Source organism: Salmo trutta, chromosome 7, assembly GCF_901001165.1.
Source record: "Salmo trutta chromosome 7, fSalTru1.1, whole genome shotgun sequence".
Classification (NCBI taxonomy): Eukaryota; Metazoa; Chordata; class Actinopteri; order Salmoniformes; family Salmonidae; genus Salmo; species Salmo trutta.
This window is the reverse complement of record NC_042963.1, coordinates 5,508,711-5,526,319: the sequence shown is the minus strand read 5'-3', so window position 1 is coordinate 5,526,319 and position 17,609 is coordinate 5,508,711. Positions and strand designations below refer to the sequence as shown.

The following is a 17,609-nucleotide window of genomic DNA, read 5'->3' as shown; positions in this document are numbered from 1 at the left end:
CCGAGTAATTGGCATTAATTAAAGCTGAGTGGGTTGTGCATGCAGCAGCTCCATGCAGTGCAGTGGCTGTGCAGCAGCAGGACTACAGTAATTACTGCTGTGCGTCCTCAGTCCCAGGGCACAGGCACGACTCCTCCCTGGGCTCTTGTTCTCCTTACTGAGCTAGTCTCAATGCATGAACGCCAAAGGATAATTAACCCAAGCCTTTGGGAAGTTCCTTGGAGACCAGTGTCTCTTACTGTGATTGTAAACACATTTAAGAGGTGTCCATGTAGTCCATTGAACACACTTAAACACAGTAAGGATTAACACTCTATCCAATGCCAATCCATCCCCATCTTCTACATGAATGCAAATTGACAGTGGAAATAAAGGAAGGAAATGACACCGCAGTTTTTTGCTCATGGAGCTAGACAATTCCTGCGCATCTCATTGTGATTTACATCATTCAAGGCACATAGTCTAGAAATCTGGTTCTTGATGGCAGAGCTCAAACCTGAACAGCAACAGACGGTTCAGTCCATTGAAGTTCTTCGGATGCATTCCGACTATTGAACGTCCCTCTCCGCATGGAACAGTGAGTCCCTGTGCCTTGCGCGATTCCTCGCATCAGCAGGCGAACGCAGACGAATGGAGGTGTGAGGGCGTTGAACTTGGTGTCACTGCGCCACCTGCGTGGCTACATGGGAACTGCAGTCTCTGCTTTGGTTTAAAAGCTCTGGCAACACGCAGGGGGGTTACAGTGTGGATTGTGGTCCTACAGATAAAAAGTTCGCAGGGGATATTCTAGCGCACAAGAGGAAAAGTCGTTGAGAACATGGCAAACAAACCACAGCAGCCTCCTCACCTTCATCTGGCGGAATTGAGCGCCACCCAGTTCATCGACATCTGGAACCATTTCGATACGGACGGTTAGTATCGGAGCACAAAGTTATCCAAAATGTTACCTTGAATTTTACGCAGCACTTTTTTGAACGAGTCATTGTTTCAAATGCAGACACAAATGTAAGCTAACATGTCGAATAGACTAGGTTACGTATACTCTATCACAGATTTTAGTTTACAAGTTAAACATATCATAGGCGTACCTTCAATACTTTTCGTTTTTTTTTTTTTTCAAAGATGCCGCTTGGATATTGCGATAGCTTTGTCTAAAAAGTGTTGTGTATCATAACTGAAATTCACTTTTGGTCATGATGGAAAAAGCTTGGGCTATAAACTGCTGGATGCTTGGAATTTTGATTGGACAAGACAATAAGTGTTTGATCAAAAATGCTGGATAAGTATTCTAGTGCATTTACTTTCTTGACAGTTAGAAAAGCAACTGGATAACTCCTGGTGTTACTGTTGAGGTTTCTGTTCGATCTAATGATAAAAAAAGACATTTTTTAAAATGTAATTAATTGTGGGCACTAAATATTGTATCTTTAGAAAGGTTGGAATAGACTACCTGTGTATTCATTGATCCATTTAATGTTTGATTTAAAAAGGTTGGTTGAATAGATGCATGACTTTTATTCAGTTACTAGAAGAACCCATTCAGATACAACTAATACATCAGTATTACAACGTAGATTAGTCTACCGATCAAAAGGCATCAGAAGTCTAGGTTATACCTCAGTGCACGGTGAGCTAAAGGAGGGATGGCCGTGTGGCACACTGTCTTCCATAGAAAACGTATATGTAGCCTTACCACACAATAAGTGTCATTTTTGTATTGGCCTATCAAAAAATGAGGCTTCACTAACTTGACTGAATACTTAAATATTGTAATAATATTATTCCGCTGTATTGTTTTATAAAGCACGATTAAACAAAAGAAACACATCTGGATGATGTCAGGACAGACTCAAGAGTTCCCATAGGCATCATAACTGATGGTTGGAATCCTGCTTTAAAAATGTGCGTCTAAAATGTAAGGAGGGAGTTTGTCAATCGAATTCCAGTATTATATGAATGTAATTCACTATACAGATGAAACCCCAACTCAGAGACAGACAACTATCTACTTTCAGTAGCCTATTACATGCTATAAAATGACGAGTTCTCGGCTCAATTCGAGCGAACGAGCCTACGCCCCTCCACGCGCATTGTCCTTGGGCATCCTCTAGGCATAATTGGTTTCCCCTATTGGTAGTGTTACTGCACATTCCGTCCCGGCCATTTGTTGAAGCGGAATGATAATAATCTAGGCGCGAGGAGTCTCTCGGATTACAGTACTAGTTCCCTCTGGGTGTTGAGTTCTCTGAGCACAAACAGAGATTGGTGCTGTTGGTCCACCCAATAGGGCCTATACTGCGCTGTCTCTATGGATTAAGCATTTTCTGCAAAAACAACATGACATAGGGATGTGAACATGGTTCACAGGGAATTGCTGCTCTTGTGCAAATAGGCTAGGCCAGAGCATCAGATCATGGGATTGACCTACCAATTTTGCCGCTGACCATGGTGCTGAAAGGATTAGACGAACCAACGATGTTGATGAACATTTTGCTATAGAGAACACACGGAGAGATACCTGACTAATGTCTGTCTGATATTGACATTTCAGTAATGCATAATTTATGATGCAGTTATAATGCATTGAAAGACTTGGCATGATCATGTTGTTGTCCCTTGATAATGTTTTCTAGTATTGTACCTTTTCCCTGTCTTGTGGGGAATAGGTTATCAATCAGCTGGTATTTGTTTTAACAGTTCATACATTTTTGGGGGTATGAGATAAATAACACCATAATGATTGCCAATGTTTATCAGGATTTGTTATTCACATAAGCCTAGAATATAATTATGTGTCAAAAACGACTCAAAATGGCTGATGGTATAGGCTAACTCAAAATGGCTGATGGTATAGGCTAACTCAAGATCAAAATGAGATGATAAGCCATAGAGGTCAAATGTGCCTAAAACAAGTCACATAATGCATTCTGATTGCATGACAGTATGCTGACAGTATGCTACTCTTAAGTTGTCGCCTTCTGAGGGATACCTTTACATTTAATAATAAATAGGTAGCTTATATCAGATAATGTTGGAGATGGCTATTGTCTGTGACCGCAAATGGGACATAAACTAACACAGTAGGCCACATTCTATTGCCACAAGTGTTTCGATAACAAGCAGGATTCATTTGTTATTTGCAATTCTCCAATGAAATAGAAAAAAAGTAAATGAGTAGATAATTGAAAAAGAATTGGAGACTCCAGTACATAGGCTACTGTGGGCTAGTGTATATGTCATATCATCATACACAGCATACTCTGCAGTATACATGCACACCTCCAGCTTGTTTTGGATTTATTAACACGTATACAAAGTTCATACAAAGTTCATAGACAACGAGCATATAAAACCACTGGATCATATTGGTCATACTAACATGTAATGATAAACTAAATCATATGTAAAGCTATTATACAAACCTATATGTCAATAAAATAAAGAGATAATAAAATAAAATTGCATCATGATGATTTTGCTAGAATTACATCCGCTCTATATAGAGCAAGTTATGTTTTCTGTGGAATCAAACGCAAATGTGCTTTGCTCATAATGATATGTACTTGTTCGTCTGGTAAATATCAAACTGAGTGCTTCCCCAGAGACTTTCGGTACTCAGGTCCGTGCAAATGTGACTAGGATCCACAGGCAAATGAATACATAGGCAACTGAAAGACATTTCAATCGTGAAGCTGATGGAAAGGCTTGTTGGTATTTGTCAAAAGTCACCATAATAATCATCTCACTAGTCTCCCTCGATTTAGCAACATTAAGATTAAAGCTCTAGCGTTTCCTTCACCATTATTTGTAGACGTCCAAATAATCCTGGCAAGGGTGCAACTAGGCACATTTATTTGAAGTTGGGATTCCTGCATCGATTTCTTACACTGTCATGCCAGGCAGAAATGTACCCATTGTCTTTTTAAATAACTGGACTTAAAAGGCCTTGGGGGCCTCAATTAGAGGGAGAGAGAGAGAAAGAGAGAGTAGCAGTGCATTTCAAGACTGGGAGACCCCTTCAAGGGATTTAATTAAGCAGGTTCCAACGTTTGAGTGCAAGCTATCTCACAAATCACGTCAGCCAGAGCCAGCCTCGCAGCATGCTAACCATCTGGACAACAAATTAGTTAGTTATTATGTCAGTCATTGAGCCAGCCATCCAATCAGCCAGCAAGCAAGCCAGACAAACTTAGTTCTGGAATATTACTGTAAAACAGGGAAGCATTGGCCTAATTTGCTGTCAAATTTGTACAATCTCACTTCTCAAGAGTCACACATTCACAGTGGTACTTCTATGCATTGCATGGGGATCTTTGATGCTTCACAGTCACTGCCTGTATGATAGATAGTCTTGGGCTGATTTGTCAAATCTCTGTTTCCTCTGCTGCAGGCAATGGCTACATTGAGGGCAAGGAACTGGAGAACTTCTTCAGGGAGTTGGAGATTGCACGGAGAGGGGCCGGAGTGGTAAGGGAATGATCCCTGGGCCTTGGCTAAGGGCTCAATTCAATCAAACATGTCATAGCAATGTTTATACATTATCTATGTTTACATAACTACTGCCCACATACATTACGTGTACGTCGCAGGCCTATTCTGTCTCTGATGGGTCTATGTGGAATTTTTCACAGTACTGAATCCAATACCATTTTATAACATTATTTCCATTTGGGTATAAGAATGTATGCTACAGCAGATATACTGTAATGCTGGATTGACTGGCCACTTTCAATGAAAGTGTCATGGCTCTGGTCATTAAATACAACAGTAAATATGTTTTGGGTTTTATTAGGTGAAACCAAAGGAGTACAACCTCATGCAAACACATATTGGACATAGTAATTGGTGTAACGTGAGTTTCCTTTAAGGTACAAAGGTACAAAGTAATTCTACCACCAACTTTCCAAGTTTGACTGACAATAGTAAAGGTAGTATTTTGTTTGTTCTTTAATCCAACAGTCATATGTTGGCATCTTCTCACTAATCAAGGTTGTGGCCTATTCTGGTAGGTGGTTCATTGAGTTCCGGAACAAGCCCTATAGATATGAACTCATGTCTCTAAGCTGTCCAGTCTGTCTAGGACTGGCAGTAATTAAAATGCCACTGATTTGTCCAATCAGGAGCTAATTAATTATTTAAGCAACATCAGAACAACACATTTCTCCAGAGAGTTCTCCCACAGATGGAAGATATCCTCTTTCTTGGGAGGAGTCGGTGCAATAATCTTTGTGTCACCACATCTCGTGTGTGTAGAACACAGGAATCAGAGAGCATCAGTAATCATGTTACATATAATCTCCCTGTAGCTGCATAAACTCTGTGACTAGAAGATGATGAGCCCTTTAGCTGGGGAGAAGACGCTTGTCTGTTTTAGAGAAACAATCTCTCTGTCTGCCCAGTGTAGCAACCACTAACATCTAAAACTAGCTCTGTCACAACAATGTGTGTGACCACAGTCCTATAACACAAGAGGACGGTTTGCATAACAAAATAACAACAGATCTTTACTGATGTTTGTGTCATGACAAACATGTATTTGCGTGTATTTGTGCATGTGTTACAGGACCCATCAAACTCCACTTTCAGAGAGAAGATGAAGGAGTTCATGCAGAAGTTTGACAAGAACGCAGATGGGAGAATTGAGATGTCAGAGGTGAGCTGACATTTTTTCATTTTCAGATCAATGAGGATTTGATTATGCTAGTGAGAATTATTACCAATGATCTCAGACAGTTTGCATATCAATGCAGAAATAATCAGACACTATTATAGTAGATGTGTTCTGAAACTGTTGATTGACTCGATGATCTATGCTTCATTCGAGTAATCTTCATCGAAGAGAAGATTCTATTATTAAACAGTATTTTTCACACAATCAAACACAGGTTATTTTTTTTCCCCCCTAATTAATTTCTCTCTATACTTCTCCAGCTGGCTCAGATTTTGCCCACGGAGGAGAACTTCCTGCTTTGCTTCAGAGAGTTTGTTGGATCCAGTTCTGAGTTCATGGCGGTAAGTGGTGAAAATAGATGGTTTGAGTATTAATTTGGTTTGAGTAAGAATGTGAAGACTCATACAGGCTGTTTATAATGTGTGTTGGCGGGATTGGAAATACAGAGATACTGTAATAAGGTAGAATAAAAAAAAACAATTAGACAAAGCAATTAAAACACACAACAATCCACATTTTGGAATCTTTGCCTATCCCAAATCATACCCAAATCATATTAGGGAATTGCACTGCAAGTAATACATCATTTGAGAGAAAAGTCTCTGAACAAAATGTATTCTACTCACAGGTTATTTTTCTCTGTCATGTATGTGTCCTCTGCCAAGAGAAAAGCCACAATCAATCATTGGTAAAGGAGATTACATTTCAGAGACACTTGACAGCTCTGTCAGATTAGTTCTCATACAGTGTAAATGGAGAGAGTTTGATTATCAGTGATACCAGGAGGGACCATCCAGTCACCCACTGCACTCCTATTATGTCAAGAGCAGGAAGAATTACATGAGAAAGAGAAAATGAGGCTTTTTAATCACCCGGTGTGGTAGCGAAGACTTTTAAAGGGATTGAATGAGGAAGTACAAACTTCTATTTTCAGAATCATATATTATAGATGTGCGGCTGTAATTCTCAACAGACCTGGAGAGGGAGGGCATCTATCTTTGATAAGAGCCCTTTCTGGAAACAGGGACAGCTGCTAGATTAAAACATTAATTAAAATGCATTTCTCTCTCCTTCCCCTCTCACAATGTGTGGGAGATAGGATTTAGAAATCTGGAAAGTATAATGAAAACCCTAGTGTGATTACGGGAAGAAAAAACTAACAATTACCAGCCACATAAATTGGATATTATTTTTTTGTGCTTTTCCTCTCCTTTTGAAAGTGATCTCTGTCCCTCCAGAGAGTAATTCATGAATGTCACATGCAATCCCATTAATATAATCCAGTTTGATTGCTTTGGTGTTAAAGGACATTGGATATGGGGGTGTTTGAGTGTGAGTGCAGGAATGAGATGGCTCATTTATAAAGTGATTGGTACTACTGTGGGAGCAAGTGATTGGCTGTATGTCTATTTTTTAATTTCTAATGTGTGTGATGTTGTGTTTGCATATATAGGCTTGGCGACGATACGATACAGATCGCAGTGGGTACATTGAAGCTAATGAACTGAAGGTATGGTTCCTCACTTGTTAACCATCAATGTAAGACATGTTTACAGTATGTATTTTGTACAAACTATGCTAGAGCTCCAACCAATGTCTCCTAACTCTTCTTGTCATTCAATATAAGATGGCAAGGAGATGCATTATTATACTTTACAATGTAAATGAAGGTTTAGAAGCCAACACCCAAAAACTTGCCGGTATAGTTGTTGTGTTGATACAGTGAGGCAAATGGGGACGATGCAAATTTCTCTCGTCTCAACGGCTGTCAGACAAGGACACTATACAAATCCTGACTTGTAATACCATCCTTTATGCGGTTGTCTGACACTGGTTCATTTCTAAAGTGTTTTCTGCTGTCTTTTCTGCAGGGAACTGCAGGTTTTACTGTAACACGGGCTGGTAGTGATAGATAGAATGGTCCTTTCTGTCAATGAAGGATGTGAGAATATATGTGACACTTCCAACTCTGCGTAAGCCAATACTTATATGACTGACGAAAACCAATAACTGGGGCCTCAGCGCTAAAGTATAGACGAGCCAGACTCTCTAAGATCATAGGATTTCGTTGACCTATTAGGGGATTATAGTTTACTCACCTTTCTCAACTCCACAGGGATTCCTCTCAGACCTGCTGAAGAAAGCCAACAGACACTACGATGACCAGAAGCTTCACGAGTACACACAGACAATAGTGAGTCTTTTCAGTCTAAATTAATCACTTCCCGTATCGTTCCCAAACCCTTCATCCATAGACGCGGGAAGAAGGGTTGCTGCACACCCTGAAAAATCTGAAAAAAGGAAATACAATAAAAATGTAAAAGTATATATATTAATTGATGGCTGTAGCACAGGCACAAAACATTTTCAGCATCTCTGCTTTGGCAAAAAAAGGTAGTTGTATAATTAAGAACAGTATCTTACAGGATTCAATAGTTGGAATTGTAATAGTTGTTGCCCTGTCCCTTTCTCTGTGATCATCATTCTAATGGAATCCAGAAATAATATATATTCATTATAATGGAATCCAGAAATAATAAAACATTTACATCAAAAGGTACAAAGTTATGGGCAAAGATACACAAGATACACATTCACATCAAATTAAATATTTTTGTTGATGAAATAACATGGAAAACAACCACTTTTTGTGCAGTATTAATTTACCATCCTTACAAACCACTTAATGTAAATGTACATTACTGTATTGTACATAGGCTGGTCATCTAGGTTTGTACCTGTAGACTGAAGAAAAACAATCCACAATACAGGAATTGAGTACATTGAGACATCAAGTGGGTTGTGATGATGTGGCTCAGTTAGCAGGGCATGGCGCTTGCAATGCTGCGGTTGTGGGTTCTATTCCTTACTCACTGAAAAGGAATGAAAACACCATTTCAGTTTTCACACAGAAATAAGTTGCATTAGCAAAGTATTTCAAGAAACTGGAAAACATATCAAGCAAGTATTTTTATATTTCACAAGTATTATCAGATTACCTGTTTTGTACAGATAATTATCAGACTCAAGTTACAAATGCTGGTAAACAGTCAAATAAATGTAGTTCCATTTTCTTTCACAAAAGTAGTGCACTGGGCAATTACTAGTCCTGTATTAGCAGACCGATATAGACTTCTTCAGCCTGGGCAAGAAATGATCTGCATCTCCCCAGTCCCTGAACCTCCACCCCCAAACTACCTCCACCGGCCTTCCTCACAGACTTATCTGAGAAATAACCAACACCAACACATCCTGCACCAAAGTATGTTGAAAAACGATTTAATATAACTAATATAGAATCACAAGGTGAAAGTCAAAACTGTGAGGGGAATAACTACACTTCTGTGGCTGGCCTTTTAGAGTATATTGATCCACATGGACCACATCCTCGCATGTACACTACCGTTCAAAAGTTTGGGGGTCACTTAGATATGTCCTTGTTTTTGAAAGAAAATTTAAAAAAAATGTCCATTAAATAACATCAAATTGATCAGAAATACAGTGTAGACGTGTTCATGTTGTAAATGACTATTGTAGCTGGAAACGGCTGATTTGTTATGGAATATCTACATAGGCGTACAGAGGCCCATTATCAGCAACCATCACTCCTGTGTTCCAATGGCACGTTGTGTTAGCTAATCCATGTTTATCATTTTAAAAGGCTAATTGATCATTAGAAAACCCTTTTGCAATTATGTTAGCACAGATGAAAACTATTGTTTTGGTTAAAGAAGCAATAAAACTGGCCTTTTTTAGACTAGTTGAGTATCTGGAGCATCAGCATTTTTGGGCTCGATTACAGGCTCAAAATGACCAGAACAAAGAACTTTCTTCTGAAACTTGTCAGTCTATTCTTGTTCTGAGAAATGAAGGCTATTCCATGTGAGAAATTGCCAAGAAACTGAAGAGCTTGTACAACACTGTGTACTATTCCCTTCACAGAACAGAGCAAACTGGCTCTAACCAGAATAGAAAGAGGAGTGGAAGGCCCTGGTGCACAACTGAGCAAGAGGACAAGTACATTAGAGTGTCTAGTTTGAGAAACAGATGGCTCACTAGTCCTCAACTGGCAGCTTCAATAAATAGTACCCGCAAAACACCAGTCTCAATGTCAACAGTGAAGAGGCGACTCCGGGATGCTGGCCTTCCTGCAGTTACAGGATTTGAACATTTAGTCCATAATTTTGCTTGATTGGTGGTTAGGATATTAGCTGGTCAAAATGAGGCCAAATGAAAGGTGGAAAACTGTTAATATATATCCATGTGTTAGTACAGGTTTTCAGTGACTTTATGTAAATCACGATTCTCATCTGCATTTCCTGCGGTGCAGGAAAATTGTCAGCAACAAAAGAGTGATCAAATGAAAATCCTACATCTGTAGTCATTGTCTGTAGGTATTGTATAATATACTTTATATGTGAACAAGTGAGCTATGTATCCCTTGTCCCATCATGCTGGTGGCTGCCATGTGGTTGGGAGTGGGACTCACGATGTCCTACGCGTTGTGTGTTCCAACAGCAGATGTTCAAGCATCTGTTTGAACCTCAAGGCCTAAAGCTTGACCTGAATTACTCTTGGGAGAAAACCAATCTGTATTGTTTAGTCTTAGTGTTGAGTAGCAACTTCTATGTACAACGGATTGACAACAGAGTAGCATTCTAAAAAAAATAATACATGTTGTTATCACAACCGGTGAAGGGCCCCTTGCTTTAATGTCTCTATCTCTCCCTCCCTCCCTGTCTTTCTCTCTCTCTCTCTTTCTCTCGCTCTCTCTCTCTGTAGCTCAAGATGTTTGATCTAAACGGAGATGGGAAGCTGGGCCTGTCAGAAATGGCGAGGTGACTGTCAGCAACTGAGAAGAAATGTTTCTATTTCATGTGTGCCTTCAGCATCCGACACTCCTAACAAGTGTTTCATGGAAATGATTCTCTGTTTTTCTCTTTTAAGGCTTCTCCCAGTTAAGGAAAATTTCTTACTGAAGTTCCAGGTGAGGAGTGTGCAAGAGGAGCTGATAGTTCCTTCAAACAAATCCTTTTTCCACAGTAATTTTGGCTGAAAAAAATACCAGCAATTTGATCATTTGATATTTCAGAACACAATCATTAATTTTGCACAATCTAATTCAGTAACATCATGCTGCTCTGTTATAATATGTTTTTATTTCTAAATGTGTTTTACAGGGTATCAAACTGACCTCCGAGCAGTTCAATGCTATCTTTGCATTCTACGACAAGGTACATTTAGATATATGATTGGATATTGTAAAAGGATACAGTTTGCTATATACTGTAGGCAGTGGCGGTTTTAGCATGTAAATCTTGGTGGGATAACCCCCCCCCAAAAAAAAAAAATATTTGTAGAAGCATGCCAGCAATGCCTCTACACAACACTAAACAATACATGAATTGCACTATAACAGTGACAAACGGTGCCCACAAATGTTTAGAGCCTACATAGAGCTGTCCCAACAGCAGAGCTTTCTTTCCAGCACCATGGAGTGAATCCTTACCACCGCTACACCTGGCTATCAGCGGAGCCTTGTCTGGCAGCGAAACAGTTCATTCAGCCTCGTTTACTGCCTTTTTAAAAAACATTGCTGATATGGCTGCATATCTCCCTGGCATATTACATCATTTATGCAGCAGCATGTAAGAAATGTTTTGGACTCATCTTGTTGTGTGCGGCGGTCCTTCGTTGGCAAATTTTGTCATCAAAGAAAAAGATTTACAATTCCAAGTTGGATGACCATTCAAAACGTATTTTCCCAGTCTGACTTCCCAGTTGCAATGCTTGCGGTTAGCCACTGTCACCGATTCCTTCCAAACAACTCATTGTTGATTTCCAACTTGTTGTGTAATGTTTATGTCCAATGGCCGATGAGCACCAATACAATTTATCTATATTTCCTCTGCATTATTTCTCTTCATATGACAAGGATTAAAAAGGATTTGCCAGTAGACTTGATTCACAATGATGACTGCTAGCTAAGATTGTGAAAGTATGATGTTGACATGATCAATCCAATCAAAGCTACTGTACATAGAATGTGATTTGACATAAGTTCTGTGGCCAATGACCTTGAGCCTTGAGGTCACTTGTAATAGAACTCTATGGTAGGACCCAAAAGGCTGACATTTTGGATGTCTACCATTACTTAAGGACTGAAGCTAGGCAATTGCGCAATGTCCCCATGAGTGACAGAATACTGAGCCAATCATGGCGCAAATACTCATTTTTTCTGCTGGCCCACTCCACTACCACAGAAAGCACTGAGCTAGGCTGAAACATCTGCATTTTGGAGCTGCCTTACTCAAGAAAACAAAAAATGCAAAAAATGTGGGTCTCCACTGGCTGTAGGTACAGTATTTAACTTTCAATCAGGTTTGGTGGATGACTCTGAGTTGTTGTTATGACTGATTTCACTCTCTGCAAAGCAGTGGTCTTTCCGCTCATCCGGGTAGGTAAATAAGCTTGATTGGTACACCTGCTGTTCTTGTTTGAGTGTCGGTTGAACATGTATTCCATCATTTGTGGACAGGTGATGCCAGATTTCAGGATCAAACTGCTGTTGTGGAATGTAGTAATGTCTTAGGATAATAGCATTACATCTGGCTTGGCATGTTGTGGATAGGGAGCTGACTTCAAACAAGTAAAACGCTAACTCGTATCACTTGCGTGTTGTTGATACGCCTAGAATTGATTGTGATGTATGGACTATTTGATTGGCCAAATTCAAAACCAGCACTGTATCTCAGCTAATTTCTTGTCGTCATTGCTTTGTAGGCTACATGTCAGTATTGTGATACATATTTCATTACATATACATTATTCTCTATTGAATTAAAGTATGTTGCTCCATTTTCCAAAAAGAGCATGCATTATTCTCTATTGAGGGTTACATGTACAACAGTTTCACAATAGTGCACTAACAATCCACAAGACAACTATTAGCAGGGCTCCAAATAGCTCACAGACTCTCTGAGTGACAGGTTAGAGCCTGTGACTTAAGTTGAAAAAATATGCTGAAAGTTTTGGAATGTGGACTGAAATGAAAGTGATGATGGAGAGTAAAATTTAAATGCTTCAGCAGAGCAAAGGGCTTTTTGCGTGCCTATGTCTGGACTAGATGCTTGCTGAGAGGACTGGGGCAGACGCTCAATTATAAATGAAACGCAGTCCATGTACACATGATGTGTGTCAAATGCTAACATTTACGTGCATAATTATTTCAGCGTTTGTTTCAACCTCCACCCTGCAGCTGAATCACTGGCAGCTGCTGTCACTGCTATGGAATTATGGGTAAAAATAATGGAAAGAGCAGGTCAACTGAACACTAACATTGCTCACAGTGCCAAAATTAAAATGTGCATAGCTTTGAAAAATACAAAATGTTTGACAGCACGCAACCAAGACAGTCTGTTTCCCTGCCTTCTCAAAGAAACACCCCACCACTGTAACTTCAGTACCATGGCCCTTCCCCTCTACAATGTCTCCTTATACATTTAAAGCTTTCGCTCTAAAGCAGCCATATACAGTACATATTTTTTATTCATAAGTGAAATGTACGTTTTTAAACTTCCATTGAAAGTATGGAATTGAGAACATTTCTAATGCAGGTATATGATACATTTTACCCCTCTTTCTTCCAGGATGGAAACGGCTACATTGATGAGCAGGAGCTCGATGCTCTGTTGCGTGACCTCTATGAAAAGAACAAAAAGGTGAGATAATATGGAAGGTTTGAAGCTTAGCTCTTATTCCCACATAACGCTGAATTTATCATTATAATGTGTCATTACAGAAGCACCTGTATAGTTAATGGTGTCTTGTCTTCTCTAATCTTCTCTCAGGAGGTGGACACCAAAAACCTGATTGACTACAAGAAGAGCATCATGGCCCTGTCGGACGGGGGGAAGTTGTACCGCTCCGAGCTGGAGATTGTGCTCTGCAGGGAGCCCATGCTGTGAACCCTGACAACCATCGCTGTCTGTTTTTTGACCTTCATGACCCTATCTGCCCATCCCCAGATCACACCCACCTCCAGCTGCTTGACGACTGTAACCTGGTGCATGTGCCGGTCACTCCCTTCATGAGTTTTGAATGAATGTGCAACTGAGAAGCACAAACCAGCTCTCCCTCATGACCCCTGTCCCCACTCGTCCCTGCAGACTGACCCAGCTCTTACGTTGCCCCTCAAATTCTACATTTAACAAAATGAATAAAGATAATAAAGGTACTTCTGATAATTATGATTGCAATGTGAACAGGAGAGGAATGAAAATGATTATAATACGATTATTTATTCTGAATGCTTGGTTTGACTTTTCTCCTCTCTTTTTTCTCTGTTTGATCTGGTGTTTCATCGTTAAATTATTATCCTGTTCCATTTAGATTTTTTTGATGTTGGGTTTTCTGGCTGATACTGTTATAATGAGGATATTATCGAAAGCATTAATTAAAGATATCTTACGATTAAGATTTTCTCATTTTGACTTTCACATTGTGTTCACCTCGCTCGCTACCCCTCCTTGTGCTTAGAATTTATAATCCATTCAATTGAATATTGACACGCTGCTTTGAAAAAAGTGTCTTGGAAAAATACTTTGAGATGCCCTCTGTTTTATGTTAGTATCAATTAGTATTTATAAAGATGAAGTGGGTGGAGAGTGGGTAGAAAATAAGGAGAGCCCTACTGTCAAACCAGATAACATTGAACGGTACTGCGACCACACACAGAAACACTCAAACATTTTTGTCATTATAAGAGAATACCTCCATCAAGTCCTAAATTCCCTGTATGGGTATTTCTGAAGTAGGACATATTTCCAGTAAAATCCCCTCTAATTGTGTGCAGATTCTTTTAAAACGAGCTCAATAATTCAGCAGTCAAACTTCCCTCTCGCACATCCAAGCTTGTAGAAATACCTATCAATGAATCATTACTATTTCAATGTTTAATTGAAAGGTAGGTTTTGCAAGAAAAAAATGGCTTTTTCATCCAATGTGCAATGCACAGAGATGAGCATTTGTGTTATGTTGTAGTAATTTCTATAAGATGCATATTAACAAAGACTTGTTGCAAATAGAGAAACGTGTGTGATACAAATCCCTCACTCCCTAACCATATTAGTCTATATTTAGTCAGAGTGCTACCTCAATTTTCTATCTGCATGTGCACCTCCCATCAAGGTCCCCTTTGCAAAAAGGTATTCCAAATTCATGATGACCAGGTTGATCTTGGTATAGTTTTCACATGTAGGGATGTCAATGAAAAGAGTGACCAAAAGTAATAAATGATGATACAGTATTATTGTATGCTATTATGTTAAAATATCATTAAGATTCAAATAGACATGTTTTAGCTTCACTGAATCTGCAATCACCATCCTGATCTTAAATAATAACTGATATGATGACTAGATGTCAGACACATGCCGGGGAGAACAAGAGAGAACAGCTTCATATATGAAGATGACTCATGATGTATGCATACAGTATACTTTATGAAATGGACCCTGGTGTTTTATTAATGAACTCTTTAAATATAGCTATTAAGAATGAAATAGTGATTGAATGGATGTCCCTGCCTAAATTCCCTACAGTACATCCACTGAGCACCACACACACAAACACCAATACACACTGGTGACTAAGACATAAATACTGAGCTTGTTTACAAATTAGCTTTTCACTGTACTATACAGTAGATAATAATCTCTCTCTGCACATCACTGTAGATGGCCCTCCCTATGAGAAATACAAACAAGTTTCAAATGGTACATTTCATGATGGTTTAAAATAATGAAATATTTACAGATGTAGAGGGAAGAGGCAAGCTGGTAGACAGATGCAGGCAATGCCCAATTAAAACAAAACCATATTGGGAAAAGATTGAGGCCTGGCCCATTTAATCACTGAACCGACACAGGACAACTAACAAACTGTAAATTAAGTCAATCGTTTTATTTTTACACTGCCAACATGCCATCAGCACATAACAGAGGCATTTCTAAGCATCCCACTGCAACTTTGATGACTGCACAGAGGCAAACCCAGTCTTTGTCCTAAGGGACTATGCTCCCACATACCCATAATGCAATGTCATGCAATATGTGGGGAAGACTTAGGCCATCCCAACACATGCAAATGTAGGATGTTAATTTGGTAACTCTTTAGTTTCTGAGAATTTTCCTGCAGCGCAGAAAATGCAGATGAGCTGCATGATTTACATAAATTCACTGAAAACCCACATTAGCACACTGTTATATTAACAGTATTGCACTTTTGATGTAGCCTACTTTTGGCCAGCTAATATCCTAACTACCGATCAAGAAATAATATGGTTTAAACCCCTCAAACTCAAACCTGGGACTGATTTAAACCTGGGACACCAGGTGGGTCCAATTAATTATCAGGTCGAACAGAAAACCAGCAGGCTCCGGACCTCTTAGAATAGAGTGGAATATCCCTAGTTTAAACGTTCAAATCCTGTTGCTGCAGGATTATTTTGCTGTGACAATATAGTTCAAATTAAGATCCTATATATGTAACTGCTTGTGTGTTGAGATACAATATCCCAAATAATAATGGTGCCCAACAAAGGCAATAAGGAAATCCAATTATATCAAAGGAATAGCCTACCACTGTCAACACATTCAGTATATTCTCTCAACATAGATTATGTTTACACATTCATTCAAATTCCTACTAAGATCCATTTCATTTTCCACACAGATCATAGATGACAAAATGAAAATGGCTTCCATGTCCTAGGGAACCTACAAGCCTTTACAACAGACTTGCTGTTTGAATCAGTGAGGAGAAGCAGACTAAGAAGGGAGAAGACAGGAGAGGAATTCGTGAGAGTGATGGTGAGCTAGAATTACAGATGGGAGACGAAAGGGCAAGGCTTCTCAGAGTAAGAGGTACAATCACTCTTGCTACACCAACCTTAACTCACACATCACGTTTGGTATACACAGCAGAATGCACCTCCTGCCTGCAATTTGCATGCCTTCCTGCAAGCAAATTGAATCTGCAATGTCATCACTCAGGCATAAAAAAAGTCCTCCAAACATCTCTGGCTTCCCTGTGGCTCAGTTGGTAGAGCATGATGTTTGCAACGCCAGCCTGGTGTGTGCAACGCCAGGGTTGTGGGTTCGATTCCCACGGGGGGCCAGTACAAAAAAAAGAATGCAGTCGCTCTGGATAAGAGCGTCTGCTAAATGACTAAAATGTAAATGTCATCCATTAATTGAGGGAATCTTTGCATTTACAAACATTCACACACAACTATTTCATATTTATAAACTATGCACTAATATTCTTGAACATAAGGATTTATTTTTTGTAAAATGGGGTGAGAAAGCACTAAAAGACACTGTGCAAATACCAGACATGGTAAGATACAGTAATAATTTCCATGCATTGGTAGAAAACTTATTTTTAAAAACTTATTTTTTAACACTTTTAGTGAATGCATCCAACAAATAAAGCATTCCAGTTAAGGCTGTGCTTGATTTCCAGCGGGGCTGTGCTCTGTATAGCCTACTCAATCTTTGAACGTGAAATTTAATTAAAATAAAGAGATGATTGTCAACTTATTTAAGATGTCAACATTTAAAGTAATTACACTGGGTGGGCTGATAAATAATAAATACAATAGCATAAAAAAATATATATTTGACTGTGAAATCTTCTGCATAGACCTTGTTTTTGATAAAGTACAATGATGTTGTTTTGCCTCCAAGTGGCCAATACTGTATATTACATGCTACTCCCAAACCTGCAGTGCACTCAGACTGAACACTTCTTCATGGCGCTGCTTCTGCAACGTGGTCTCAGCATTTCGTATTATTCTGTACGTAAATCTGGGACACTCCTTTAGGGAAGGGAAGGGAAAGGGGATACCTAGCCAGTTGTACAACTGCATGCATTC

The 17,609-nt window shown here is 39.3% G+C and overlaps 1 protein-coding gene across 1 annotated transcript; it reads left to right on the top strand.

Annotated features, from left to right (window-relative positions):
• Positions 1-725: 725 nt before the first annotated feature.
• LOC115196789 (calretinin) lies at positions 726-14,157 on the top strand. Its single transcript, XM_029757699.1, has 11 exons — positions 726-911; positions 4,391-4,467; positions 5,564-5,653; positions 5,932-6,012; positions 7,125-7,181; positions 7,788-7,865; positions 10,454-10,509; positions 10,619-10,658; positions 10,852-10,905; positions 13,321-13,392; positions 13,522-14,157. Exons 1-11 carry the CDS (start codon positions 818-820, stop codon positions 13,636-13,638), a joined length of 816 nt encoding a protein of 271 aa, XP_029613559.1. The 5' UTR covers positions 726-817; the 3' UTR covers positions 13,639-14,157.
• The last annotated feature ends 3,452 nt before the right edge of the window (positions 14,158-17,609 follow it).

Coding starts and splice junctions, on each gene's coding strand:
- LOC115196789 (XM_029757699.1), top strand. CDS start 818: ATGGCAAACAAACCACAGCAGCCTCCTCACCTTCATCTGGCGGAATTG. Junction 912..4,390: donor GAACCATTTCGATACGGACG/GTTAGTATCGGA, acceptor CCTCTGCTGCAG/GCAATGGCTACATTGAGGGC. Junction 5,654..5,931: donor GGAGAATTGAGATGTCAGAG/GTGAGCTGACAT, acceptor ATACTTCTCCAG/CTGGCTCAGATTTTGCCCAC.